Consider the following 27,731-nt stretch of genomic DNA (forward strand, 5'->3'; position numbering starts at 1 on the left):
AAAGCTTAAAACAAGTATTAAAAAATCAAATCGAGCAAACTCAGACGATAAATAAAACAGCTTCAGATATCATGAATAGAAATAAAATTCAGAATTGAAATGGGAAATGTGAAATGTGGCAAAAAGACAACAACCCGACAAAATGACAGAAAATTGCCGAAGGCCACCAATGGGTCTTCAACACAGCAATTCAATTCCGCATCCGGAGGTGGGCTTTAGCTGGCCCTTAGGGAAAATGAACACTAGTTCAGTGAAAACGAAATACACACTTAACTCTAAAACGTATAAATAAACTCAAGTTAAAAAAACATACTAGACAACTAAAGGTCAAAAGGGTTATGATTTGTTACAGGCGCAACAATGCAGTGCAATCATTAAAAACATGTTTACAATAAATGTGTTTTCTGATGCAATAACGCTTTGTGTGAATCAATATTTATACCAACATATGCAATCTTCAATGACCTGACCACAGTATCGTTACATTATCCTTTCTAAATAAAGTTTTGCTTAGTATTAGTAGCTGAAGTGAATGCCAATGCATTTTCAATCAAAAGATGTTTTTATTATCAACATTGACAAAGAAACAAATTGCTTATTGGATATCAAAGCTTTTCGCGTTGAAAAGATGTTTACAAACATATTTTGACGTCTAGCAGTGACCGTTAACTTGCTTATTAACATATTAATATACAATGTTATTTACAGTGATATAACATACTGCTATCATATTTCAAATGAATTGCATTCATATTAGAATTTATAGCATTTGTTTACTTATGTACATGAGAAAAAACACTGCACTTAAACGATATTTTCTCAACAAAGCATATTTTTCATTGCCGTAAACAATTTTTGAACATGGAATGTCTGCATATTTACAATTTGATATTAGATAATATCGCAATTTCATGTAGGAAGCGTTTTTATCAATTCGCTTCTTCCATAGACTAGCTTTGCTCCTAGTATTCGAACCTGGCTAATTACTAGTTATGTTTGCTATCTAGTTTTGCGATGTAAGACACACATATGTTGGCTTTGTGCACCACTGTATATTGTTATTTAACTTTTTAAAATTTGCCTCTTGTGCAGCAGTCAAATCCATGAAAGGTATAATCATTCCAAAAAAGTTATCGACTTTATGCTAGTACACAGATTGTTTAAAAATTGATAACCCTAGATCATGAGTTATAATGTAAATAAATGTCACAAAACATGTATCCGTTTGATTAGCTTCTGTTCACGGTCGAAAGTCAAGTAGATGTTTTGTTATCTCGATAAATACATTCGAATATAACTGACTATAAAGCGAGACATAAATGCCAGCGTCTATTTGTCAATTATCCTGGGACGACCTTCGTTTTATCATGTATAGACATACCTAATGTCTCAACATGTTGTGAAGAAAACTCGATTATCTTTTGCACTAGATATATAAGTGGTTTTTCTGCGTATTGGTGGCGCGATAAAATATGTTTACACATACGCCATGTTTAATTCTCTTACAAATATACTATTCAGGTCACTTGATTGGGAACTATATCATTATTGTCATAAAAGGCCATGCTACTTGATATTACTGATTTCAGTGCAATAACATGTAAAAAAAACCTCATCATAGACACCAGGACTTAATTTTGTATATACGCCAGACGCGCGTTTCGTCTACAAAAGACTCATCAGTGACGCAATCCAAAAAATGTAAAGAAGGCCAAATAAAGTACGAAGTTGAAGAGCATTGAGGACCAAAATACCTAAATGTTTTGCCAAATACAGCTAATGTAATCTATGCCTGAGGTAGAAAAATCTTAGTATTTCAAAAAATTTAAAAATTTGTAAACAGTTAATTTATAAATATAACCATATCAATGATAATTCATGCCAGCACAAAAAATGCTGACTACTAGGCTTTTGATATCCTCGGTGAAATAAATCTCCACCAGCAGTGGCATCGACCCAGAGGTTGTAAATAAACTCATCATAGACACCAGGACTAAATTTTGTATACACGCCAGACACGCGTTTCGTCTACAAAAGACTCATCAGGGACACTCGAATCCAAAAAAGTTAAAAAGGCCAAATAAAGTACCAAGTTGAAGGGCATTGAGGTCCAAAACTCCTAAGAGTTTTGCCAAATACAGCTGAGGTAATCTATACCTGAGGTAGACAATTAGTAACCATTCTGTTTGTTTATATATATTTGCGAAGTTTGTTGTTAGTTTATGATTTTGTTCGTAACCATCACCGAAGGGACATCGATCGACATATTTCGCATGAAGAGACATAACTTCTTGAAATGTACATCTGGTACAGTACAATTTGAACTGTTATTGTTATTGCTTTGTTATAGATAATGCGTATTTAAAAGGGTTTTCCTGAGGGGTCAGGATTGACCAATTGAAAGACCGACCGGGTTGAGATCAAACTTTGGGCAATCCAGACACTTAAGGTGTTTTGGACGTCATGAAAAACCTTAACCTATGCATAATCTGACCTATATATGCTTTGTACCGCCACACATACTACTGTTTGCAAATATTTGTAGGATTTGTAACCTATTTTACCAACCATGCCATAGGATATTCGTTTTTGATGTGTTGAGGTTTAAAAACGCCCTATATCTCATTTATAATCTGAAATACATCTCACCAATAATAATCTAGATATGAACTTAAGAAATCATTATCAAGTTTATACAATGAAGAAATGGGGTAAGACAGAGATGAATGGTTACGGTGTATGAAAAACAAAAGTCACGTTGTTAATCGTATTTACTTGATGAAAGGGGATGGTATGAAAAATTTTATTTAAAAAAAATACATAATGACTTTTTTACGCGGACAGCAGATTATTTTTTCAACAATTTTCAAACGAACTATTGCGAATAAACGTTTTCAACTTTTTGTTTGAAAATATATCTGTTTAAAATGAGAATCAAAAGTTGATCTTTTTCACCCCACAAATCCAATTATAAAGTACGTGGTTAGATTTCTGATGAATATAAGGTTATTTGGTAATTTGGTAATTTGGTCATTTGATGGAGTAATTTTGGATTCTATGTTGCGGCAGAAGATTTCCTTAAGCGTTTATGTCCGTAAACTGCACAATCAGCGCATTTTGACAATATATATCTTAACTGTGTTGATTTTGAAGCCAAGAATGTACTCTCAAGGTAGGGTTCATGTTGCCAAATCTTTATTTTTCTGTGTTGTGTCTTGTGTACTTTTATTTGTTTGTTTGTCTTTTTTCTTTTCAGCAATAGCATTGTCAGCTTATTTTCGATATATGAGTCCCTCTCGGATCATTCGCCCCTCTTTTATGAAGCGATTTATTTTAACAAAGAAGTAAGACTTTCGAAAAAGACCCATCAAAGAACCAAATTATGGCCATTTTGAAAATTTCTGATAAAGTAAATATTCAGAGCCATATTTGGCGTAAAGTAAACCTTGTCCTTTGGCGTGATTTAAAAGTGATATTATATGTTTTGCATTATTTGATTCATCTCCCATAATGTCGCTCTGTTGTAGAGAAACATTAACATAGTTTAATTATGTAATTACTACCAAAATTTGATATTGATTAGTATCGTATTTTTCATTGTTATTAATAAATTTTATATCGGTATAACAAATCGAATTCTATCCTAATTCCATCTTATTTTTGGAAATTTTATTTATAAATTCAAATGTGACGTCACTTTTTGCGTGGATGGCTTTGTCTAACTCGGCTGTTAATTTTTATGTGCTGTTTAAGGTTGTTTTATGTAATGTATTTCTGTAGTTAGTCACCACTTTGGTTTAATCATGTATATCTAGTCATTATAAATCTAGTCATTATTGCCATTATTAGGTCTTTCCACCTTTCCGTGGAAAGACCTATAGGTTTTGTTCTGATTATTATTAGGTCTTTCCACCTTTCCGTGGAAAGACCTATAGGTTTTGTTCTGATTATTAGGTCTTTCCACCTTTCCGTGGAAAGACCTATTGATTTTGTTCTGATTATTATTTTTTTTTTCTTCCGCCTAATTTTTTTCTTCCGTGATTTTGTTGTTTCAAAAGATGTCGCTTAGATATTTGGAATATGATATCGTATAGTTTATACGCTTTAAAACTGACAACCGCGCAACTAAATACTTTGCGTTGTAAGAGTTATCTCCCCGAACACTGTTTTTCTTGTGGCCACTACTCCTTCGCAACCGTAAAAGATTACGACAAATTTATTTTACCAAATTGCTCGTTACATCTTTAGGATAAGAATATTCATTTGGACCGAAGCTATATGGAGACTCCATATGAGAGTTATTCCCCCTTTTTTATTTGATTCAAGTGATATGCATTTTCAACTGATAAACCATAAGTGATAGAGACCTAGGGTCTTCAGATTTGAGGTCCTTGGTCCAAAAAAATGAAAATGAGGTCAAGGTCAAAGGTCAAGGTCATATTCTAAATTTTATTTTGGCTTATTTTTACTTCTCTTCAAATACCGTATGACATATTGACAAATAATTTTTCATAAATTGTTAGTTGCGACATGTCCTTACTTGTATATTTTGGTTGAAAGGGTGCGCATACAATAAATGGGAGTTTTTGTCCATCTTACATTTAGAATTACGCGTAAAGTGGTATTACTCATTAACCAAACATATTAAAGACCTAGGGCTTTTGATTTAAGGTCCTTGGTTTGTAACCTTGAAATTGAGGTCAAGGTCATAGGTTAATACGACGTTCTAGATTTTGACCTTTGCTTTAAATTCATATAAATACATCATAAAGCCATAGGAACTAACTTTTTAAACTGATTTTTCATATTTCAATATCAAAATAGATCTTTACTAGTGGAAAGACCTACAATTGTTCTCTGAATAATTGGTTTTTACTTATTATTATTTTTTTTTTTCCGCCTAATTTTTTTCTTGCGTAGTATTGTTGTTTAATAAGTTGTCGCTTAGATATTTGGAATCTGATATTGTATAGTTGATACGCTTTAAAAATTTACAACCGCGTAACAAAATACTTTTTGTTGTATGAGTTATCTCCCCGAACACTGTTTTTCTTGTGGCCACTACTCCTTCGCAACCGTAAAAGATTACGACAAATTTATTTTACCAAATTGCTCGTTACATCTTAAGGATAAGAATATTCATTTGGACCGAAGCTATATGGCGACTCCATATGAGAGTTATTCCCCCTTTTTTATTTGATTCAAGTTATATGCATTTCTAACTAGTAAACCATAAGTGATAGAGACCTAGGGTCTTCAGATTTGAGGTCCTTGGTCTAAAAATACGAAAATGAGGTCAAGGTCAAAGGTCAAGGTCATATTCTAAATTTTGATTTTGTCTTATTTTCTCTTATTTTCAACAACCGTGAAAGATATTGACAAATTATTTTTACTTAATTGTGAGTTGCGACATGTTGTAACTTATAAATTTTGGTTGGAAGGGTGCGTAAACAATAAATGAGAGTTTTCGCCCATCTTATATTTAAAATCATGCCTAAAGTGATATAACTCATTAACCATACATATTACAGACCTAAGGTCTTTTTATTTGAGGTCCTTGGTTGGTGACCTTGAAATTGAGGTCAAGGTCAAAGGTTAATAGGACGTTCTAGATTTTGACCTTTGCTTTAAATTCATATTTATACATTATAAAGTCATAGGAACTGACATTTTAGATTGATTTTTAATATTTTGATAATAAAATAGATCTTTACTTGTGGAAAGACCTTCAATTGTTCTTTGAACAAATGGTTTTTAATTATATTTTAGTTCGTTTCTATGTTTTACATTTTAATGTAGTGTTTCTGTTGTGTCTTAGTTTTCTTTTATTTGATGTGTTTCCCTCAGTTTTAGTTTGTAACCCTTATTTGTATTTTTCTCAATCGATTTATGAATTTCGAACAGCGGTATACAACGGTTGCCTTTATTTGACATTATTTATTCGAAAATTAAAATGTGTCATAAGTCATTTTTGTATGCTTTGAGGGAAATTTCTTTGAACTCTAACTTGGTTTATAAAGAAACAAAAAAACAAAAAAGACAAATACATAGTTAAACAACAAAGACTGCAACTTTCAATATGACGTCCTTTGAAGTGAATTTTATTGTTAAAAATTATCTAAAATTAGCCTAAATGTGTTTGAATAAGCGATATATTTTAGGGGAAACGCATAAAGTGAGCAGACATAGAAAATAAGTAAAATGGTTACTGCATAAAAAAAACTCAGCTTGGATCAAGTGTGCACAAGACGAGCGAACCAAAAAATTAACTTCTTCAGTGACGTTCGAGTCAAAAATGTTAAAATAAAATGCCAACTGAAACACGAAATTGAAGTGCATGGACAATCAAAAATTCCTTTAAAAAAGTTCCAAATACAGCTAAGGTAATACATTTCAGGAGTATTTAAAACAAAATCAAAGTTTTGTGTAAAGTTAATTTATAATTGTGACCTTATCAATGTTCATGTTGACACAAATTTGCTGACTACTGTTTAATAAGGGTAATAGTAGTTTATCGCTGTTAAAATTCATAAAACAATTTAACTGAAACAAATCCTCGTCAAACCAAAACAGAGCGAAACACAGCAACTATACGCTTAAGAGGAAAACAACAGAACAACAGAAACAATCAACTGCTACATAAACAAACGCCAACATATAGAAACAAACTTTTTGATAAAAACTGCCGTATTATTGAATTGGTACAAAGGTATTTTAATGTCCTAACTTCGATAGTAGAGGGGCATCATGTTTTGTGGTCTGTACGACTGTTCGTCCGTTCCTCCGTCCGTTCGTTCGTTCGTTCATTCGTGTGTTTGGTGAAGGTAGTTTTTTTATGAAGTTGAAACCCAATCAACTTCAAACTTATTACACATGTTCCTTATGATATGATATTCCTCATTTAAATTCCAATTTAGATTTTTAACCCAATGTCATGGTCAACTGAACACATAAAATGATAGTGCGAGTGGGGCATCCGTGTACTGTGGACACATTCTAGTTTAAATATCCAATTATGTTTTCGACGACATTACCGCTGTCCCGAAACCTTAATTATCAATAAATTGCTGAAGGCAGATAGAAAGTTCCTAATGTATAGCAGCACACAGTTACAAAAATGATAGCGAATTATAAATGTATAATATCAGTTCGAAAGAGTGATCAGTGAAATCAAGAATAAAGTTGTAAAATACAATGCTCCAATATTACTGGACTATATCACAGCATTAAATTATTATACGATTACAATGTACATTGTATTACAAATGGCGGAAAATACCAAAGGGACGACCAATGCACTTAATATATATAATTTTTCTGCTTTGTTTCTTTTCATAGAAAGAAGTTATTTATCTTACTTTCAAACTATCATATTGAGATAATTATTATTTTTATATTATAACAAGGCATTTTTAAAGCGCATAACATAATAATACAATTACTTAAATTAAACTAAAATGTATAAAGTAATTTCCTTTTTTTGTTTTTGTAATTTTTTATTTTATCTGGAAAAAATCGAAACATGAGCTACATCGATTTATCCTCAATGTGTTGAATATCACTTTGGTCTTACTGCCTAATATTTTTTTAAAGTATTTTGATATGATGAAATGTAGAGCAAATATTGCATCATGGGTTCCGTGGCCAGATCTGAACTCGAATCGTGCGTCTGTGATGATACTGTGTTCCTTTCTCCATTTCCACAGTCTCAAATTGATAGTGGCTGTAAAAAGTAAGACCATGCCGAATAACATAAACTGTAGTTTAAAGCTAGGTTTACACTTACGATCAGATCAATTCGATGATCCCGATTTTCCGATTGTCCACGACCAAGCGTAACTACATTTTTTTTCGAGCCTGTTTACGACTTCTACACAACTGCTATCTGTCTGTACACGACCTTATTAACTCGACTCTGCACGACTCCTTAACGACTACACCACGACACCGATCCAAGCTTACTATTAATTGATTACATATTCCACAATTCAGACCAATTCACAATCTCTACAGATCTTTACACGACTAGTTAGACAAATCAACTCTCGACCAGATCAGATCGACCTCATCGTATAGGGTCTGTAGGCATTGTCAGGAATTGGTCGGGAATGTACAAGTTCAGTATAAAAACCTAGGCATTCATACTCTAAAGTATTGTAAAAAAAGGTAGAAATAAAGGTTATTTTTTTCAAATTTCCTTCAGTACCTGGTTTAAAAACTATGAAAAAATATCAGTGTACAGGTTAGTATGTGCTTTGATGAATAGATACATTTTTGTTACTATTGCAATATAGGGATTGTGGCGGAAAAAAAACATTTGAATATGTCTACTACGTAATGGTCAAATACGAAACATGAATGGGAGAAAAACGTTGCAAAACAATTAACAAGAGTTGGTTTCATTTGATTTTCAGTATGTTTTTTCAACATAGAAAAGGGTTGATGTCAACTACGAAACTTTTTGTCCACTACGAAACGGTTTTGTAAACTAAGAAACTCATCAAAATGTCCACTACGTAACATGAGTTATACTTTCATATGTGATGTACTGTCTAATCTTTATCGAAAAAAGAAATGGTTCTCCAACTTAAAAAACAGAGATCTTTATAATATATAAAGTAAAACAAACTGGAAGGTCAATAGGAGACATTGAAATGTCATAAGATGTGTGTTTAGAAGCAGTTTCGTAGTAAACAAATGTCCCCTATGTACGAAACAGTACATAAATTATAAAACAAAACATCAGTTTAGAAGAGTATTCAACCACCTGTTTGATTTTGCTATAAAAAATATTACAAAAAGGCGGTAAAAATGTCACATATTTTCCCCAAAATTTTGCAGAAAATAGACTTTCAATCACCTGGACATACTTTTTTGAAACCAATATAAATATTTTGTCTTTCGTCTTTTTTTTTTTTTGTAAAAATGCGTCAAAAAGTTCATGTGAACAAACTGTTTTTTAAACATTCGACCGTACGGGGACATATAGTTGTAAATGTCTTTGTCATTTGGTGTCCTGTGCAGAGTTATCTCATTTGCAATCATACCACATCTTCTTATTTTTATATTTCAAAAATGTCTTGACGTACGAAAAACAGTCAAACAAAAAATAGCCTATAAAACAGGTAAAATATAATCTTGATGTTAGTCATCAGCTGCTTAATAATGCATTTTGAATGCACATTTATTTTCATAAATGAAAAATCCTCCATGACCAAAATGCAGGTTTTACCTTCCTTCCAGAACACCTGAGATCATCCAAGGTGTTGTTGGGTTTCGTGTTGCTAAGTTTTTTAGTTTTCTATGTTCTGTAATATGGACTGCTGTTCATCTTCTGGACGGTTTTAGTTTTTCGCTATGGCTTTGTCTGTTTGTTTTGAGTTTAATTGTTCCATTGATATCCTTTATCTCTCTTTTAAAATTTTACTCTCCTTGCAAAAGTACAGACATGTACTGTACTTTGAGGAATTTGTGTACAGTTAAATATAACAATATATTTGTGTGGGCAGTTATGAGTCAGAGTTTATCAGATATGCACACAATATCCGTCCTCCGACCAAACTTGATCTTTACACCATCCTTTCCCGATGAATTCGACCGCCTCTCGCCGAATTCTTGATTTCTTCTCGAGTGACTGGCTTCTCGATCCAAAGTCGAATATTTTTGACATGTCAAAAACTCTCGGGTAGTCTAGAATATCAGATAGAGGACGACAAAGGTCGACCGCCCCGAACATTCTTGTCGATTAAGTCACCCAGTCTCCCGATTGCTGAATTTGTGTTGATCGAGACTGATCGAGTTGGTCTAATCGGCAGTGTGAATCTAGCTTAAAGATTTTTAAATAAAAAAAACTATCTGTTTATTACAACAGATATCTGTTTCATACAATTGATGGTAACATATTTATTTGACTTGAAATTACTAAATATTCGGAACTGCTGATTTAGAAACATTTGCTATTTGCTTAAAACCGAAAGATCATAAATATATGTTTATAAATACGAATTTGTCTGATTTGGAGGGAAAGGGAGGAAGGGGGTATGTGTAGTGACGAATGCAAAATTTACTTATTTCACTGAACACAGTAAATAAAATGCTTAACGAAAAAAAAAACTTTTCCCATCCTCTTATTAAAATAAAACAAGGCTTTTAATTCATAAGGCAAAACACGGGTTTCGTAAACAGATTTTTAAAATCGTTATTCAATTAATCGACATGTATATTCAACAGATATCAGTGATGCTTGAATCACAACAAGCAGGATAAACTCACAATAACAAGAACTAGATGAAAATATTTTGAGAGACAAAAATGCTTCACCATTCTTTATATCTATTTATAGTTAATAATGGTAAGATAGCTCTCAAAGACAGCTTGAACAAGGGATGATCTTGTCTCAGGTCATCCTACACAGGAATTCATGGAGCCTATCATTTTCAGAAATTCATTTTTAATTTACAAATTAAATAAACTATCTGTTTATTACAACAGATATTTGCTAAATGCAAGTGATGGTAACATATTTATATGACTTGAAATTACTAAATAATTCGGAACTGCTGAATTTGAAAGCATTTCATATATGCTTAAAATCGAAATTTCATAAATGTATAATTATAAGTACGAATTTGTCTGATAGTGATTTTGGAGGAAAGGGAGGAAGGGGGTATGTGCAGTGACGGATGCAAAATGATATTACTATTTTATGATGAACGAAAAATAATAATAAATGCTTGCACGTTGCTTTTTTTTACTTAGTTCACTGAACACAGTAAATAAAATGTTGAACGAAAAAAAACCTTTTCCCACCCTCTTATTATAATAAAACAAGGCTTTTAATTCATAAGGCAAAACACGGGTTTCGTAAACAGATTTTTAAAATCGTTATTCAATTAATCGACATGTATATTCAACAGATATCAGTGATGCTTGAATCACAACAAGCAGGATAAACTCACAATAACAAAAACTAGATGAAAATATTTTGATAGACAAAAATGCTTCACCATTCTGTATAATTATTTATAGTTAGTAATGTTAAGATAGCTCTCAAAGATAGCTTGAACAAGGGATTATCTGTGTCTCGGGTCACCCTACACAGGAATTTATGGAGCCTTATATTTTCAGAAATTTATTTGTATTTGATATGAATTAACATATTTAAAAAAGCGCTATTTAAAGTATGTTTTACCTGTTGCTGGGTTACTAAGCGTATTGATAGCTAATGACAATAGCGGATTAACTTCACAGAACTCACTTTTGGTAAGATTTATAACGATCAATATTCGTTTCACTACAACTATCTTCATTCACTTTTTATTCTGAAACATAACAAAATAGATCAATATGCTTGTCTTTTCTTGCTTCTATACTTCAGCCTTAAATGATAAGTTTGTTAGTTTGTTTCTTGCATCACACTTAAGTTAGTTATCAGCAAGAATAGCTGTAGATACCGAAACACAACTTTTATACGCATGAGACATTTTAGTAGGTTTTTTGTTGTTATAAATCAAATATGAATAATTGGGTCAAATCGGCGAACAACACTTTGACAGCTAAAGTCCAAACCTTCAAGAGAATTATTTTACGAATATTACATTGTGCCAATCACACAAAGAATACTTTATCACAAATCATTACTAATGTATAAGGCAAAACATGGCTTAGCTCCAGAATATATGTCCAGTCTTATTTCATCAGCTTCTGCAAACCAAAAATATGATACGAGATTTTCATCCTCAGATAATTTTATAATTCAAAACCAAATACAAAGTTGTATAAGTCTAGTTTCTCGTACACTGGACCAAAAGTGTGTAATGCTCTTCCCAATTCAATCAAAAAATCAAACACAGTATCAGAATTTAAACATAAATACAAATCTATGTACTTTTTACATTACCATTATATTTGTACTGTAATGCCATATCATTATTGTTTATTGTATTTTAAATTGTATAAAATCTTTATTTATCATTATTCTTCATGCATTGTTTATTCTTAATGTAAATATTGTTGTATTAAGAGAGCCTTATTGAAAATTGGTGTAATCCAAATGAGTAACTCTCTCTAAATGAAGATATTTTTATTAATATTATTAAGGGACCGGCGCGTTACGTTTGTGGGAATTATGCATACATTTGCGCGAAAAAAATCCATGTTTGCGCGACAAAACGCATTACATTTACATGTCGAAAAAATCTTACATTTGCGTGGATTTATACACGAACATATGGAAAACTAATCCAGAGCTTTAAAAAAAAAACACTCAATAACTTAATAATGTTTAATAAACTGAAATTAAATTAAACAAATTTACTCAATAAAATGAAATAACATAGTTAGTTAGTTTAAACGATTTTATTGGTCACCTTACATATACTAGTTAACGATAGAGCTGTACTCCGTTAACAAATAAAACAAGAAGTTTGTTTGAATTCCTTTTGGTGTCATTTGTATCTACATATTAACTAACTATATGCATAATATTAAGAAGATTTAGAGATCAGAAAGTGCTATCCATTGCCCTGGGACCTTTTACTTCAATACCTTCTAAATATTGAGCTAACCAAATTTTAACAAAAGTGTCAATGGACAAGTTATGTACATTTGAGTAAAGAGACGAAATAGTATCTACATCCATATTTACAACTTGATCTAATAATTCAAATGAGCAAATACAATAATCAACAACACAAGAACTTCTACATGTTAATATTCCCTCTTTATCACCATTCACTGTACCGTTCAATATGATTTTTTTTTATTTCTACAAATATCAAGTAAAGCGTTTCCATAAGAGTGTTTCGTTATATCTTTACTTATTCTAATACTTAGCATATCTCTTGAAAATTTATTTGAGTAGTCATAGCAAATATCTGAATCACTAACTTAATCATGTTTGCTATTTATATTTACAATATTTGAAAAATCGATAACGGAATCAGTTCTGCTATTAAAATCTCCGACAAACATAACATATTTATAATTAAGGGGGCTCGCGGGTATAGATCTTTTTGTTTTAAATATAGGATGTCGCTATTTTTTTCTATAGATAAACTTTATCCTATAAAAAAAAATATGGGGTCACCGTTCATTTAGGCTCAAAATCTGCCTTCAAAAGAAGCATGCATGCTTTAAAGGAATGTTTTTTTTTCTGTTGAGAACTAATAGGAGAAAAAAAGACAATATCGAAATAAAATAAAAGAACTAAATTATAGTTTTGTTTAAGTACAGCTTGTTTGAAAATATAATAAAAAATATAGCTCACCGATGAGTTAAAAAAGATATTTCTATTTTAATGCAAAAATATGACATTTTTTCACCAAAGAGAAATAGTTTGGAGATTTTCAATGATATAAACATTTTTAAAGTCATCTTGTACCACATCATAAAGTAACAACTAAAAATGTAATAAATAAAATTTGTAATGAAACAAAATGTTTATATTTTTGGTGATTTTATTTACCCTCCAACCTCCTTTATAGAAATTTTCAAAAACTCTTGTTCTAGCTCGTTTATTGCATCGGTTATTTTGTACAGCGAATTTTCAGGAAGTATGTTCATGTTTCCAATCACCACGTTTCATCAGTCTGTAGGAAATCTGCAGATATCCTTAGCCAATAGCACAAGGCTACTCTTAGTTTCTATAATATATTATTTTATTTTATACCTTAAAGCTATGCCACCTGATTTTACTCTAGGGTGTGACTTCCGATAAGACTATTCTGGTATGTTAATATTTTTCATAATTATTATTATTTGTATCAGTCAATTATGTAATATCATGGTCACTTATCAAATTTGATTTTATAAATTCAGGATACTGGGATTTTCTCACTTAACCACCACAGTTAAGGTTTGACATTTAAATGTCTTTCAGAAAAGTATTTCCATTTCGAAAATTGCCTGAAGTAATACATTGATTACTATTTATCATAATGGTATTCGCTAGGGTGCTAACCATGTTTTGACGTCGTTGTACGTTTGCGTTTTTGAACGGGTTTTTTATCTGGAGCATGCGACATTTTTGCGTGAGAATGTGTGTTCGTAGCTAGTTCGTTTTCAACATTGCGTTGTTCATTGTATATCTCCCCATCAACATACAAGCTGCACTCACTAGCTTGACCTTGCAAACTTCAGCTCGTTTTTCTTCATTAACGGGTTAGACCCTTTCTAGCCTGCTCAATTTCGTCGGGGAATTGTTGGTTGACTCCGAACGATTGGCCTGTCAGGCGGTAGGTGTTAGATAGTACCCTTGCAAGATCTTTATAGAAGATAAATCTGGTTACGATTGGTCGTGAAATTTATATCATATATTTGTTTAAAGTTTGTAGAGTTTCTTCTGAGTAAATAGAAAAAAAGAAATGATACATGATATGGTCAAATTGATTAGGATCAATTTATATTGTTCAAAATATGTAACAAACGATTATTGGTAGCACATGTTCATTGAACTAAAATCATCATTGAACGGATCATATGACAACATATTGATTTTTCAGCATCTGCATCTGATGTGTGTGCAATCGAAAAAAAAACATTTTTTTGTATACATTGTTGTACTCTTAAACCCTTCTTTATTTTATAGATACAGCATTGAGAGATGAAGTAGACTTAGCTCAGTAATCGTTTACGCATATCTCTAATCCTAAACCATTACGGTAAGTAATGCCGAAGTGGGGCGTCCGATTGGCTGTGCGGGATGTATTAAGTTCGCAGGCACGTCCTGTCAGAATGGGGACGCTAAATCCGATGTCTCGTGTAAAGAGAGTGCCACGCTCTTTGCACGTTAAGAACCCTTGCACCAACGCTTTGGAGGCCCGTAGGTGGCCTGTTGCAAGGCAACATTTCTGTCCCTATCCAATATACCCTTATTTTCCAGTGGCAGTCCAAATTTCCCCTATTATGACAAGACCTACCTATTGTATTTTTTGTGAACTTGTTCTCGTCCTGAAAATGATAAAATATTTGCCACTGGACGTTAAGCAACCAACAATTAATTAAATGAACCGTTGTTACATTTTAAAATTGATAAATCAAAGTCTTTTTAAAATTTGAGAAGTTTGTTGAAATATTGCATTTTTTCTTTTTGTCCATAAGGGAAGTCATAACAATTTTATTCATCCTTACACATTTTTACTAGTCATGTTTTGGTCTTTATAGCTTGCAGTTCGGTGTGACCTCTGTGTTGAAGACCATACTTAATTTGACCGGCCTGAAATGGCTTTCTATTACAAATTGTGACCTGGATTAGGAGTTGTCTCATTGGCATTCATACTACATCTTCTTATATCTAATTATATTTTTGAGGTATGAAGTAAGGTTTTTTTCCTTCTGTAACTATCTATCTATTGACAGTTATAACGCATATTTCGGAACAACAATATCAAGGTGTAGCCCATAATAAGAACTAGAAGCAGGACTCATGTATTATCTTAATTAATCTTGAATTAATGAATGTATTTGGGTACATGATATTAACAATTGAATTTCTAAGCAGAATTTTTGCTTCATTAAATTTTACCATTTTGATCTTAATTTCTAAAAAATGGCACTTTTTATTTCAAATGCATATTTTTTTCACATCAATAGCGTATCTGACTGTTGAAATTTATATTGATTGTTTTCAAATATAAAAAACAAGAATGTGTCCAAAGTACACGGATGCACCACGTTGTTCAATGGACCGTGAATTTGGGTAAAATATCTAATTTGGCCTTGAAAGTAAAAATAATAAGGAACATGTGTACTAAGTTACAAGTTGATGGGACTTTAACTTCATCAAAAAGTACCTTGACCTAAAACTATAACCTGAAACTCACTCTTTAAATTTCTATGTTCAGTGGACCATGAAAATGGGGTCAAAAGTCTTATTTTGTTTCAAAGTAAGAAAGATCATATCATAAGGAACATGCGTACTAAGTTTCAAGTTGATTGGACTCCAGCTTCATCAAAAACTACCTTGACCAAAAACTTTAGCCTGAAACTCACACTTTTAATTTCTACGTTCAGTGGACCATGAAAATCGGGTCAAAAGTCTAATTTTGTTTTAAAATAAGAAAGATCATATCATAAGGAACATGTGTACCTAGCTTCCAGTTGATTGGACTTTAACTTCATCCAAAACTACCTTGACCTAAAACTTTAACCTGAAACTCACACTTTTAATTTCTATGTTCAGTGGACCATGAAAATAGGGTCAAAAGTCTAATATGGTTTTAAAATATGAAAGATCATATCATAAGGAACATGTGTACTAAGTTTCAAATTGATTGGACTTCAGCTTCATCAAAAACTACCTTGACCAAAAACTTTAACCTGAAGTGGGGCGAACGGACGGACAGACGAAAGGACAAACAGACGGACGAACAGACGGAAGGACGCACAGACCAAAAACATAATGCCCCTCTACTGTTTTAGGTGGGGCATAAAAAGATGTGGTATGATTGCCAATGAGACAAATCTCCACAAGGGACCAAAATGACACAGAAACTAACAATTATAGGTCACCGTACGACCTTCAATAATAGGTAAAGTCCATACTGAATAGTCTGCTATAAAAGGCCCCGAAATGACAATGTAAAACAATTTATCGGTTGCAAATTTTACTTTTCTTGTTCAGAATACAAAATAAGACAATTTTACTTGATTTTGGTGATATTGTGTGATGGTGTAGTATAAAAGGAAGAAAACTGAAATTGTCAGTGTCGATAAACTTATCTTCAAAGAATCGTATCTTATTTAAAGCTTCAGACTTTTTAAATTTTTTCCGAAATAGTGAATACTTATTTTGACATATGTTGTGTCACAGTACTATGTAACAGTGGTAATATAAAAAGAAGTTATGCGTATGAAAGGACTCGAATTTTATATCTCGGTTTTGGGTATTTCAATTTAACCCGTACGTCAAATAATAACATTATTTATTTTTCGAATTTGTCGGTGGATGCAAAGACCAAACGGTTTCCAAGAGTATGTATTTTTGATATAATTTTGTATCAAGTAAATATTTGAAAGGTTTTAAACGATTATCAGTATAATTCCTTGTATATAATATGATGCGTTTTCTAATAATATTTTACATTTCTATACAAAATATTATTATTCAGAAATCAGAATATGCAAAATACTGACTGACATCTTGCAAATGAAATTGTATGTCCCTGAACTTTCATCGTGATTTGACGGAAACTGCACCATACGAACATTTAACGACCGCAATTTTTTTTTAGAACAGATGAGTATCTGTCGTAGTCGTATGTTAGGTAGGTGCATTTACAATGAACCTTAAAGTTTATGGTTCGTGTCGCTCGTTTAAAACCTTCAGGTACAAAAATATTATTTCTTTAATATTAAAAGAAACATTTTTAGTCTTATCGCAAGGTTGTCGATAATCTTTGATGACCTTAGTCGTATTTGCATTTGGCATTTTTACCTTTCGTCAAAATCATGTAACACTACTGAGTATTTTTTAAAAGTAAACATGCACCTGGGTCAATGAATTGAAGCCTCGAATCTTTGATGAGTGGTTGCAAGCACTAGGTTGATGATATTGTCGGTGCAAGTTTATCTCCCGTTGAACCACCAACTTGGCAGTCAGCACTGTTTGGCTAATAATAGACATCATCATTATAAGCCGAAACCAAAATCGAAACCGAGACCAATACTGAAACTGACTCAAAAGATAAATAAATAAAAGCAACAATAGTATACTGCTGTTCAAAAGTTATAAATCCATTGAGAGAAAACATATCCGTTTGTTTTTTTAAATGAGTCCCATAGACTTTTTGTGTTTACTCATAAAGTATTGTTTATTTTCTTTATCTTATCACAGTATTATTCAAAGTTGAATCATTTTTGACGGACATATTTTTACCGAATTTGTTCCGCGTTTTGAGAATACAGAAGATTTTGTACAGATTATGAAATCAAATCACAAATAAATGCATACACAATCGTAATGCTTGACCACCGATAGGTATTCTTTCACGATTTTTTTTCTCTCGATATTTCGAATGACAGCTCGACTTATGCACGTTGGAGACTTCAGTTCATAATTGTCGACTGCTTGTTTTAAAAATATGTCTATGTTATCATGTTTCTGTCTCCCTTGTCATGATATTTTGAGGAATAAAAAGTTCCACAGCCTAATGCATATTTATTTATCTTTAGGGATCTCATAATCCCATTTCATTGTTACCATTCACTTCGACTTAGGTTGACGTTTCTTTCGTGTTACGACATGCTTTCGTTTATTTTTTTTTAAACTTTTGTTTCTTCAAAAACTCAGTCCTTCATAATCGGTATGATATATATAATGAACATTAAGTACACAAAAAGCTTTTTGTATATTTAATGTTCAGTATATAATTCTGTACACTGCTTAATCAGAGTACATATGTCATATAAGATATATGTGTTTATTTTCAGAAGTCATGTTGATGGAAGGATATCTAAAAAAAAAGTTGTCGCTGCTTAAAGGCTACAGAAACCAATGGTTTGTTCTGACACAAGATGGATATCTTAAGTACTATCTCGTAGGTACATTTAATCTAATTATATTGATTTTTTTTTTAATTTTCAACGAACACTGAACTTTCATATAATCCGTTCGCATGATCACCATTTTTTTAAAGGCAGTGCTTTAAGGCCTGACTTTTAAGTCATGAGGTACATCTTTTCATACGCAACGTCCAACAAATCTATGTAGGGGGGTTATTTGGCCAGAAATAGATCCGGAAATGTTCAATTTTCTCCTCTCCTTTTTACGGTATGATATGGTTTTTGTTTCTTTCATTTACATTGAGAAATAAAGAAACGATCAGTGAGTATTGTTCGTTTTAAAAAAAAAACTTGTTATTAATGTGTATTTTGCATTATAAGCAGTCAACCTGGTTACAAACTATCATTATTTGTATTCCGTGTGGAAAGAGGTCGGGTCAATTTCGAGTGTTATCTGACATCTAAAGATTTTTTAATCAGTTCAAACGTTGATATAACAATGAAAAGTCGACTGAACATGATTAATATTGCATTTTCTATAATTCAAAGCGGAAGTCGGTTTATGAACGAGAAACCGTAAGCGTTTTCAATTTCGTTAGTTATGTATGTTGTCTACGTAATATCCTGGTTCCCGCTACTAAGTTCCGGGCATTAGCTATTTGATATATGTGTTACTTTACGATCGGGTACCAGTCAATCTACGCGTGTATGTGTATATGACTTAGTTGACAAGAGCAGTACGTTCTACGTTGCTTTTAGGAGAATTTTGATTAAACTCTAAATACTCATAGAATAAGAAATATAATCTGAACTGTCCTTCTGAATAATTTATTGCAATATAAATATAAATCCCTTTTGACAAGAGAAATCTGACTTTTGTCAGAAATATTTTTTCACATGTGCAAAAGTAATCACGTGTGGCGGCCATATTGGTTTGTTTACAAATTTGTGAAGAAGCCTCTGGAACTATGACCTAAACATAAATAGTCTTCAGAAAACGTAAACTTTATGCAATACTACTTTATCAATCATGATTATTTTCATAAATGTAAATGTGATTATTTAAAGAAATAAAATTATAACAATTACGATTTTAGATTAGAGATTCTACACAGACATGCTTTGATCTATTAATAGCCAAACTAGTTTACCTGTGTGAAAATGTAAATAATGGATATTAATTTGTTTACTAAACAAGTAAAGACAAACTATGGATGGAAGATAATAATTCACATAAATATTTCAGGACATTTGATTTATTTTAGTAAATATAAGATTTAAAAACTGCAAGTGCAAACAAACTTAATCATTACATAATCAGCTGATAATTTTTTACCCAAACATCGTGTTGATGTTACTGATAAAAATCACTCCATCAATCCTCCAGCCCTTTCACATATTAAACAATAGATCTACTTATTATTGTAGAATATTCAATGAATATACATTCATCGTCTAATTGAATATATCGGGTAATCGGATATTTTTAGCTGACATTATGGGTATCCGATTGGCCGGAGTCTACTGTACTACCATAAAGATAATAAATATTATTTTTTTTCACTAATTTATTGACATAATACTTGTTGTAACATATTTTTGTATGCAAGTATATCATTTAAAGGACAATGCACTATTCTTTTTTCACAAAGACCAACAAACAGGTTGTGCCCCCCCCCCCCCGCCCCCCCCCCCCCCACCATTACGAGTGGCGTCCCTTAAATGAGGGACTGTGCCTAAAACAAGGGGTCATTTTACTGTTGAAAAGAAAGAAAATTTTAAAGATTTTTAACTCAATAGTGGGAAAATTCATTATATTTGGAACAACTTTTCTAAATGAGGGGGCAAATTAATAAAGAAGATATGTATAAGTTTAGAAACATCACAAAATTCTTTTGACATGTTTAAATTTTTGACCATTTAATACTTAATAGATTTATAGTTCTTGGGAAGAAGTTTCATCAAATAATATGAATATAAAGGTGCTCGTTTTTTACAGTGGGTTGTAATGTTCTTCCAATGAGGGTTACCCCTCATTTGGAGTGTTGTTCCCAACCTGCTAAAGGTCCATCTTTGTGCATAATTCAAAATTGGACATTCAACAAGCATCTAATATTCTTACACAAATAAATAAACCCTGGTCTGCTAGCTACATGTTCATCTTTTCTACCGATTTAATAACTAGAGTCATGCAAACGGACTTAAGAACTAGAGGCTCTAAAGAGCCTGTGTCGCTCACCTTGGTCTATGTGAATATTATAGGAAGCAGATGGATTCATGACAAAATTGTGTTTTGGTGATGGTGATGTGTTTGTACATCTTACTTTACTGAATATTCTTGCTGCTTAAAATTATCTCTATCTATAATGAACTTGGCCCATTAGTTTCAGTGGAAAATGTTAGTAAAAATTTACAAATTTTATGAAAATTGTTAAAAATTGACTATAAAGAACAATAACTCCTAAGGGGGTCAATTGACCATTTCGGTCATGTTGACTTATTTGTAAATCTTACTTTGCTGAACATTATTGTTGTTTACAGTTTATCTCTATCAATAATAATATTCAAGATAATGACCAAAAACAGCAAAATTTCCTTAAAACTAACAATTCAGGGTCAGCAAACCAACAACGGGTTGTCCAATTCATCTAAAAATTTCAGAGCAGATAAATGTTGACCTGATAAACAATTTTACCCCATGTCAGATTTGCTCTAAATGCTTTGGGTTTTGAGTTATAAGCCAAACACTGCATTTTACCCCATGTTCTATTTTTAGCCATGGCGGCCATCTTGGTTGGATGGCCGGGTCACCGGACACATTTTTCAAACTACTTACCCAAAGGATGATTTGGCCAAGTTTGGATTAATTTAGCCAAGTAGTTTCAGAGGAGAAGATTTTTGTAAAAGATTACTAAGATTTACGAAAAATAGTTAAAAATTGACTATAAAGGGCAATAACTCCTAAAGGGGTCAACTGACCATTTCAGTCATGTTGACTTATTTGTAAATCTTACTTTGGTGAACATTATTGCTGTTTATAGTTTATCTCTATCTATAATAATATTCAAGATAATAACCAAAAACAGCAAAATTTCCTTAAAATTACTAATTCAGGGCCAGCAACCCAACAACGGGTTGTCCGATTCATCTGAAAATTTCAGGGCAGATAGATCTTGAACTGATAAACAATTTTATCTCGTCAGATTTGCTCTAAATGCTTTGGGTTTTGAGTTATAAGCCAAAAACTGCATTTTACCCTATGTTCTATTTTTAGCCATGGTGGCCATCTTGGTTTGATGGCCGGGTCACCAGACACATTTTGCAAACTATTAACCCAAAAGATGATTGTGGCCAAGTTTGGATTAATTTGGCCCAGTAGTTTCAGAGGAGAAGATTTTTGTAAAATATTACGAAGATTTACGAAAAATGGTTAAAAATTGACTATAAAGGGCAATAACTCCTAAAGGGGTCAACTGACCATTTCAGTCATTTTGACTTATTTGTAAATCTTACTTTGCTGAACATTATTGCTGTTCACTGTTTATCTCTATCTATAATAATATTCAAGATAATAACCAAAAACAGCAAAATTTCCTTAAAATTACTAATTCAGGGGCAGCAACCCAACAACGGGTTATCTGATTCATCTGAAAATTTCAGGGCAGATAGATCTTCACCTGTTTAACAATTCTACCCCATGTCAGATTTGCTCTAAATGCTTTGGTTTTTGAGTTATAAGCCAAAAACTGCATTTTACCCCTATGTTCTATTTTTAGCTATGGCGGCCATCTTGGATGGTTGGCCGGGTCACCGGACATATTTTTTAAACTAGATAACCCAATGATGATTGTGGCCAAGTTTGGTTTAATTTGGCCTAGTAGTTTCAGAGGAGAAGATTTTTGTAAAAGTTAACGACGACGACGGACGACGGACGACGGACGACGGACGACGGACGACGCCGGACGCCGGACGCCAAGTGATGAGAAAAGCTCACTTGGCCTTTTAGGCCAGGTGAGCTAAAAAGGCATGTAAGTTCATTATACAAATATGACACTTTTTCTAGACAATCCAGATCGTGCAAAATACTTCGCTAAAAATTGTAATGTTTAAAATTGTTGTTGCGTACTAAAAAAAAACCATGGGAACTTCCAAAAGTTGGCGGGTACCTATGTAACAAGTCTTACTATCTTTATGTCCCATATGTGGGCATTATGTTTTCTGGTCTGTTCGTCCGTCCTGCTTCAGGTTAAAGTTTATCGTCGAGATAGTTTTTTATGAAGTTGAAATCCAATCAACTTGAAACTTAGTACACATGTGTTCCTTATGATATGATCTTTCTAATTTTACTGCCAAATTAAAGATTTTACCTAATTTTCACAGTCCACTAAACATAGAAAATGATTGTAGGGATTAGAAATCCATGTACTTATGACACATTATTGTTTGAAGAAAAAAAAATACATCATAACGATAATGGAACAAAGCAGCCTGTGTTAGTGGGGCTGCTTTTATGGTAATTCAAGTTACCCTTTAAACCTTCTTCTACCTCAGAGCCATCAACTCTTGATTTGTACCTGTTAAGAGTCGTATACTAAATGTTTATATAAATACATTTATATTGTGTAATTTAAGAACTTGTATTTTGCCAAAGGCTGCATAAATGAAAGTGGTGCAATTCATTTTGCTTTGATATATAGATTTGAATTACAATTGTAAATGTTATTGTAATGTATATAAAAAAAGGAGATGTGGTATATTCATGATATTTAGTGAGTTTATCAAACTAAAGTGCATAAGAAATGGGTATAAGCAGTTACAGGTACTACTGTACAATCTCCAACAATGAGAAAAACTCATACCGTAAAGAGAATTTCATAGATTTACATCAAGTTTTGTGTTTGCGTTGCATCATTTTCTTCCTAATGTCATGATTGTCTTAATTGCAAATATGGGAAGTGGTTAAAATGCTTATAAGACAGATATTATAAATGACCACCAGATGTCATTGTTTTCTTAATTTAAAACTCCTTTTTCATTCATACCGGTAAATTACTTTATCATGTTTATACTGAAAAATAATTTTGCTTGGAGTTAAAAACAATATGGTCATCAAAAGAGTTGAAATGTTACTATGTACATTTACCATTATGTTACTTGATGTTCTTGCAATACACACAGTACGGTGACTAGTCAATCTTTGTGAACTACTTTTTATAGGATGGGAGTCATTCAATATGCGTATATAATCAATAATTAAAAAAAGTCTATTTATGTTAAAAAGGAAAAGTTCTTGTATGTCTTAAAAATGCATTTCATGGCGAGGTACAGAAAATATACTGAAACAGTAGACTATGAATATAGGTGAACTAGGTACAAGAGAACTCCTAATCTTAAATACTACAAACCACCTCTGTACTTTGGAAGATAATGATATAGCTGGACTAGAAATACACACAACCTGTAATTAACTGCCTTTACAGCCCTTTCGCGCTTTGATTTTTATTTTTACATTGAGTATTTTCCCCACTGGATAGCAGTTTTGAATTTTCTGTGTTTGGTTGTTTACTTTTTATTTTAATTGATCTGTATGTCAATATATCCAGGTTCAGTAATTATGACACAGTTTGTTACCTACAGTTATTTTTAAAATGGAAATAGTTCTGCCTTTAATTTAGCGTATAAAGCATGTTTATCTGTGAATAAGTTTTAATGTCTTATCTGGTTTGGTAGCAAAATTCGATGGCCATTTCAACTAGCTTCAGCGTTTTGATGCTCGTATGACATATAATAAGAAATACAAAGTATTATCATAAAAAAAAAATTACATAAAAGTTCAGTTTCATAATTGATTTTCGTCATTGATAAAAAGGTTTTAATTTCTTTCCCATTTACGGTGTCATATAATAACTCCTCTAGACATTTTGGACATTATCCCACTTTCCCCCTCACCATTATTGGGATCATGATCATGTTATATTGCAACTAGTCATACAAGATTTCTATTGTTCCTCCTGGTGAAACTCTATTTACTATCAATTCCCAGTTGATAATCCACGGCGATCACTGATCTATTATATTATCTTACCTCCTATACATTTCTAGGTTAAAAGCGTCCGCGTGGAGACCGTTTATATTCAATATTAGGTTAGTAGGGAGGCGGGGCTTATTTCATACACGGTTAGTAGTGGTGTTACGTCCTTTTATAAAAACAAAACGGTACTGAGAAAAATTCTTAAAGGTTTTAACAGACGAAGAAATTGATAATAAATTCATAAAACACATTTAAACTTTCCAAGTTGATATCGTTGGCATCTGTTTTGTACGATATTAGGTTAGTAGGGAGGCGGGGTTCATTTCAATACATGGTTAGTAGTGAAGTTACGACTTTGGCACTTTTTTATTATTTAAAGGTATTGAAAGTTTTGTTTAATATTGTTATATCAAGGTTGTTAATAATAAATAGTTATTGTTTACATTATTTTTTTTAGTGCAGACCAATTAAAGAAGGTTCTTAAAATTGAACACTTGAACATTTTAATATAGAAATAAGTAGATGTGTCATTATAGCAAACGAGACAGCTCTAGTCTGAATTAAACAAATAAGGATAGTCGGTAAGATGAATTCGTTACAAAGTGTGCTAGTGACCTAATATGATATCTACGGCATCAGTAAATTCCATATGGGGTTCGAGTTTCGCTCTCACCACATATGATATTAACTGACCCCGTAAATATCATTTAAGGTCACTAACACACTATGTAACAAATAATATAGAGACTCTCTTTATAATATATCAGGGAATTTACGGAAGGGTATCAAAATTAATAGGTATTTGCTTATTCCAATATATATGCTTTTTCAAAGCTGACATTTTGCTTTTGTATTTTAAAACTTTCCTGTTTCTGAGTAGCTGTAAGCCATACTTGGTATTCAATGCACCAAATCAAAACTGTTCTAGCAATTCTATTGCATAAAATAGACTTGATATATGTCAAACTACCCATACTGTTTATATAGCTTCAGCTGTTGTATTGTCTGTAAGAATTCTGACATTTTCAACAGTATGCAAATCATCCTTATATGATTTCAGAGCATAATGAACAGTTAATAATTCTAAATAATTAATGATTATCTTTTTCATCATTACTCCATCTGCAACCAATATGTTTTGTTCATTCAAAACTGCTCCCCACCCTAGATTTGAGACTTATCTCTGAATTATAACCCGTGGGTTACCTCTATTAATTTCTTCTTTTTATAATAAATGTTTTCTGACCACCACTACAGGTCTTGTTTCATTGATGGTGTTACAAACATTTCAGAATCAAAATCTTGCATAGCTTATTTTAATGTTTTCTCTCTCTATTTTTCTGTAATAGAGTTTACAAAATTCGACAGCATGCAGACTAGATATGAGTATCCCAAGTTCTGTAGCTACTTCTCGTATTTTACATTTGTCTTTATATTGTAATTGTTTGCATGCTAAAGCAGCTTTTCAACTGGTAAAGTAATTATCATTGCAAATTTAACAACCTAAAAACTTGATGTACTTTCATGAGTAAAAACTGACTATCTTTATGTACAATGAATCTATGGCTTGACACCAGATTAACAGTTTCTGTAACATTATTTTTGCATTCGAGTTCAGTATCACCTAATAATAATGAATCGTCAATGTACCCAACATTAACATGACCTTATTTACGCAAACTGGCATATACATCTTCATAATTAAAAGCCTTGGTGTCATGGTAAGGAGAAATATTGCAAATATATCTCTTTTCAAACAAATCTTTAAGTTTTTCTATGCTTTTCAGCATTTTTTACTGAATAATAAGCCTGCCTAAGATCTACATCTGACATGTTTCAGTTTTCTTTAATTAAATTTAAGGTGCTTTCAAAGAATCCATTTTGAAATGTTGATATTCAATGTGTGTATTTAATTCCTTTAAAATAAGTAATATTCTGTTGTCATTTTAATGTTATATTTATTAGTGCAATAAAAAAACTAATGTTCTTTTAATTGTTATAAAATACATCAATTAGCATAGTTACAAACCTGATCTTTAGTTTAGTCAAATTTTAAGACTTTAATCAGTGACGTCACGTTTGTTTGTGGCATTGATATAGTCGTGTGAGAGATAGTTCGTGGTTCTGTTGTGCTGTGTTTGTTTGTTGTCCTATGTTGTTTTACGTGTTTGTATTTATTTGTCGTTAGCATGTTGAAATGTACTATCGTATTGTTTATTACGAACTTTTCTGTCCTGAAAGTTTTTTGCATTTATTTGTACTGTATTCCTGTCATGTATTGTTGTCATGTTAGTGTTGTATTTAACACTGCCATAAAAGCGCGAGGTTTGACTAGCCACAAAACAAGGTTCAATCCACTACTTTTCCTTAAAATTTCCTATACAAAATCGGGAAAATGGCAGTTACTATCTTATACATGTAATAGTTCGTTTCTGTGTGTGTTGCATTATCGTTTTTTTTCTTGTTGCACTTCAGTGTTTCTGTTGTTTTGTTGATTTCCTTTTATAGTTAATGTGTTTCTTTCGTTTTTAGTTTGTAACCCGGATTTCATTTCTCGCAATCGATGTATGACTTTCGAACAGCGGTATACTATTTTTACTATCTTTATTTATGACCAGTTGGTTCTTATCATACCTCACTGTCTAAAAGTAAAAACCTGCATAAATAGTTGACTAAACAAAAATTACATCATTTAGAAACGCATGTGACGATTTTTGATAATCCTCTACTTTTTCAGCAACCTTTCTAAACTCAAGTTAATTATTGCGTGCATCTTTGAAACAGGTATTTGAGTATACCAAGTTCTCACTAACTCATTTTTACTAATCTGCAAAAAATATTTTTTTTATACACCGGATTCATCCCACAGTTTACAAATAAAATTGAGGAAATAGATTCATTTATTTCAGATTCAACTTCTAGAATTACATTCAATAATCTTCTAATTTGTATATAAAAAATGTTTCTTCCTTTCAATCGAATTGGAAGACTATAAACTCTATTTAACAATGCCGAACAGTATTTTGTATGTCCGAATATCTAGACTCTTCACTGCTTGAGCCAGTTTTCTGTTTCTGATAAGTGGGTTCATTTGTATCAATATCATGATTGTCATCAGTTTCATGGACCTCGTCCACATCTTCTACTACCGCACCTTCATTATCATACCCTTCATCAAAACAATCATCATTGTACAAAC

General features: G+C 32.1%; 1 protein-coding gene across 1 annotated transcript in view; it reads left to right on the top strand.

Annotated features, from left to right (window-relative positions):
- The window catches only part of LOC143084994 (heat shock 70 kDa protein 12A-like), a 77,620-nt gene that overhangs the window by 5,321 nt on the left and 44,568 nt on the right, over positions 1 to 27,731 (top strand). The window contains exons 2-3 of the mRNA XM_076261110.1: positions 14,588 to 14,660; positions 18,430 to 18,536. Of these exons, the coding sequence (XP_076117225.1) occupies positions 18,435 to 18,536 (102 nt within the window). The 5' untranslated portion in view covers positions 14,588 to 14,660; positions 18,430 to 18,434. The remainder of the gene's footprint in view (positions 1 to 14,587; positions 14,661 to 18,429; positions 18,537 to 27,731) is intronic.

Source organism: Mytilus galloprovincialis, chromosome 8 (assembly GCF_965363235.1).
Source record: "Mytilus galloprovincialis chromosome 8, xbMytGall1.hap1.1, whole genome shotgun sequence".
NCBI lineage: Eukaryota > Metazoa > Mollusca > Bivalvia > Mytilida > Mytilidae > Mytilus > Mytilus galloprovincialis.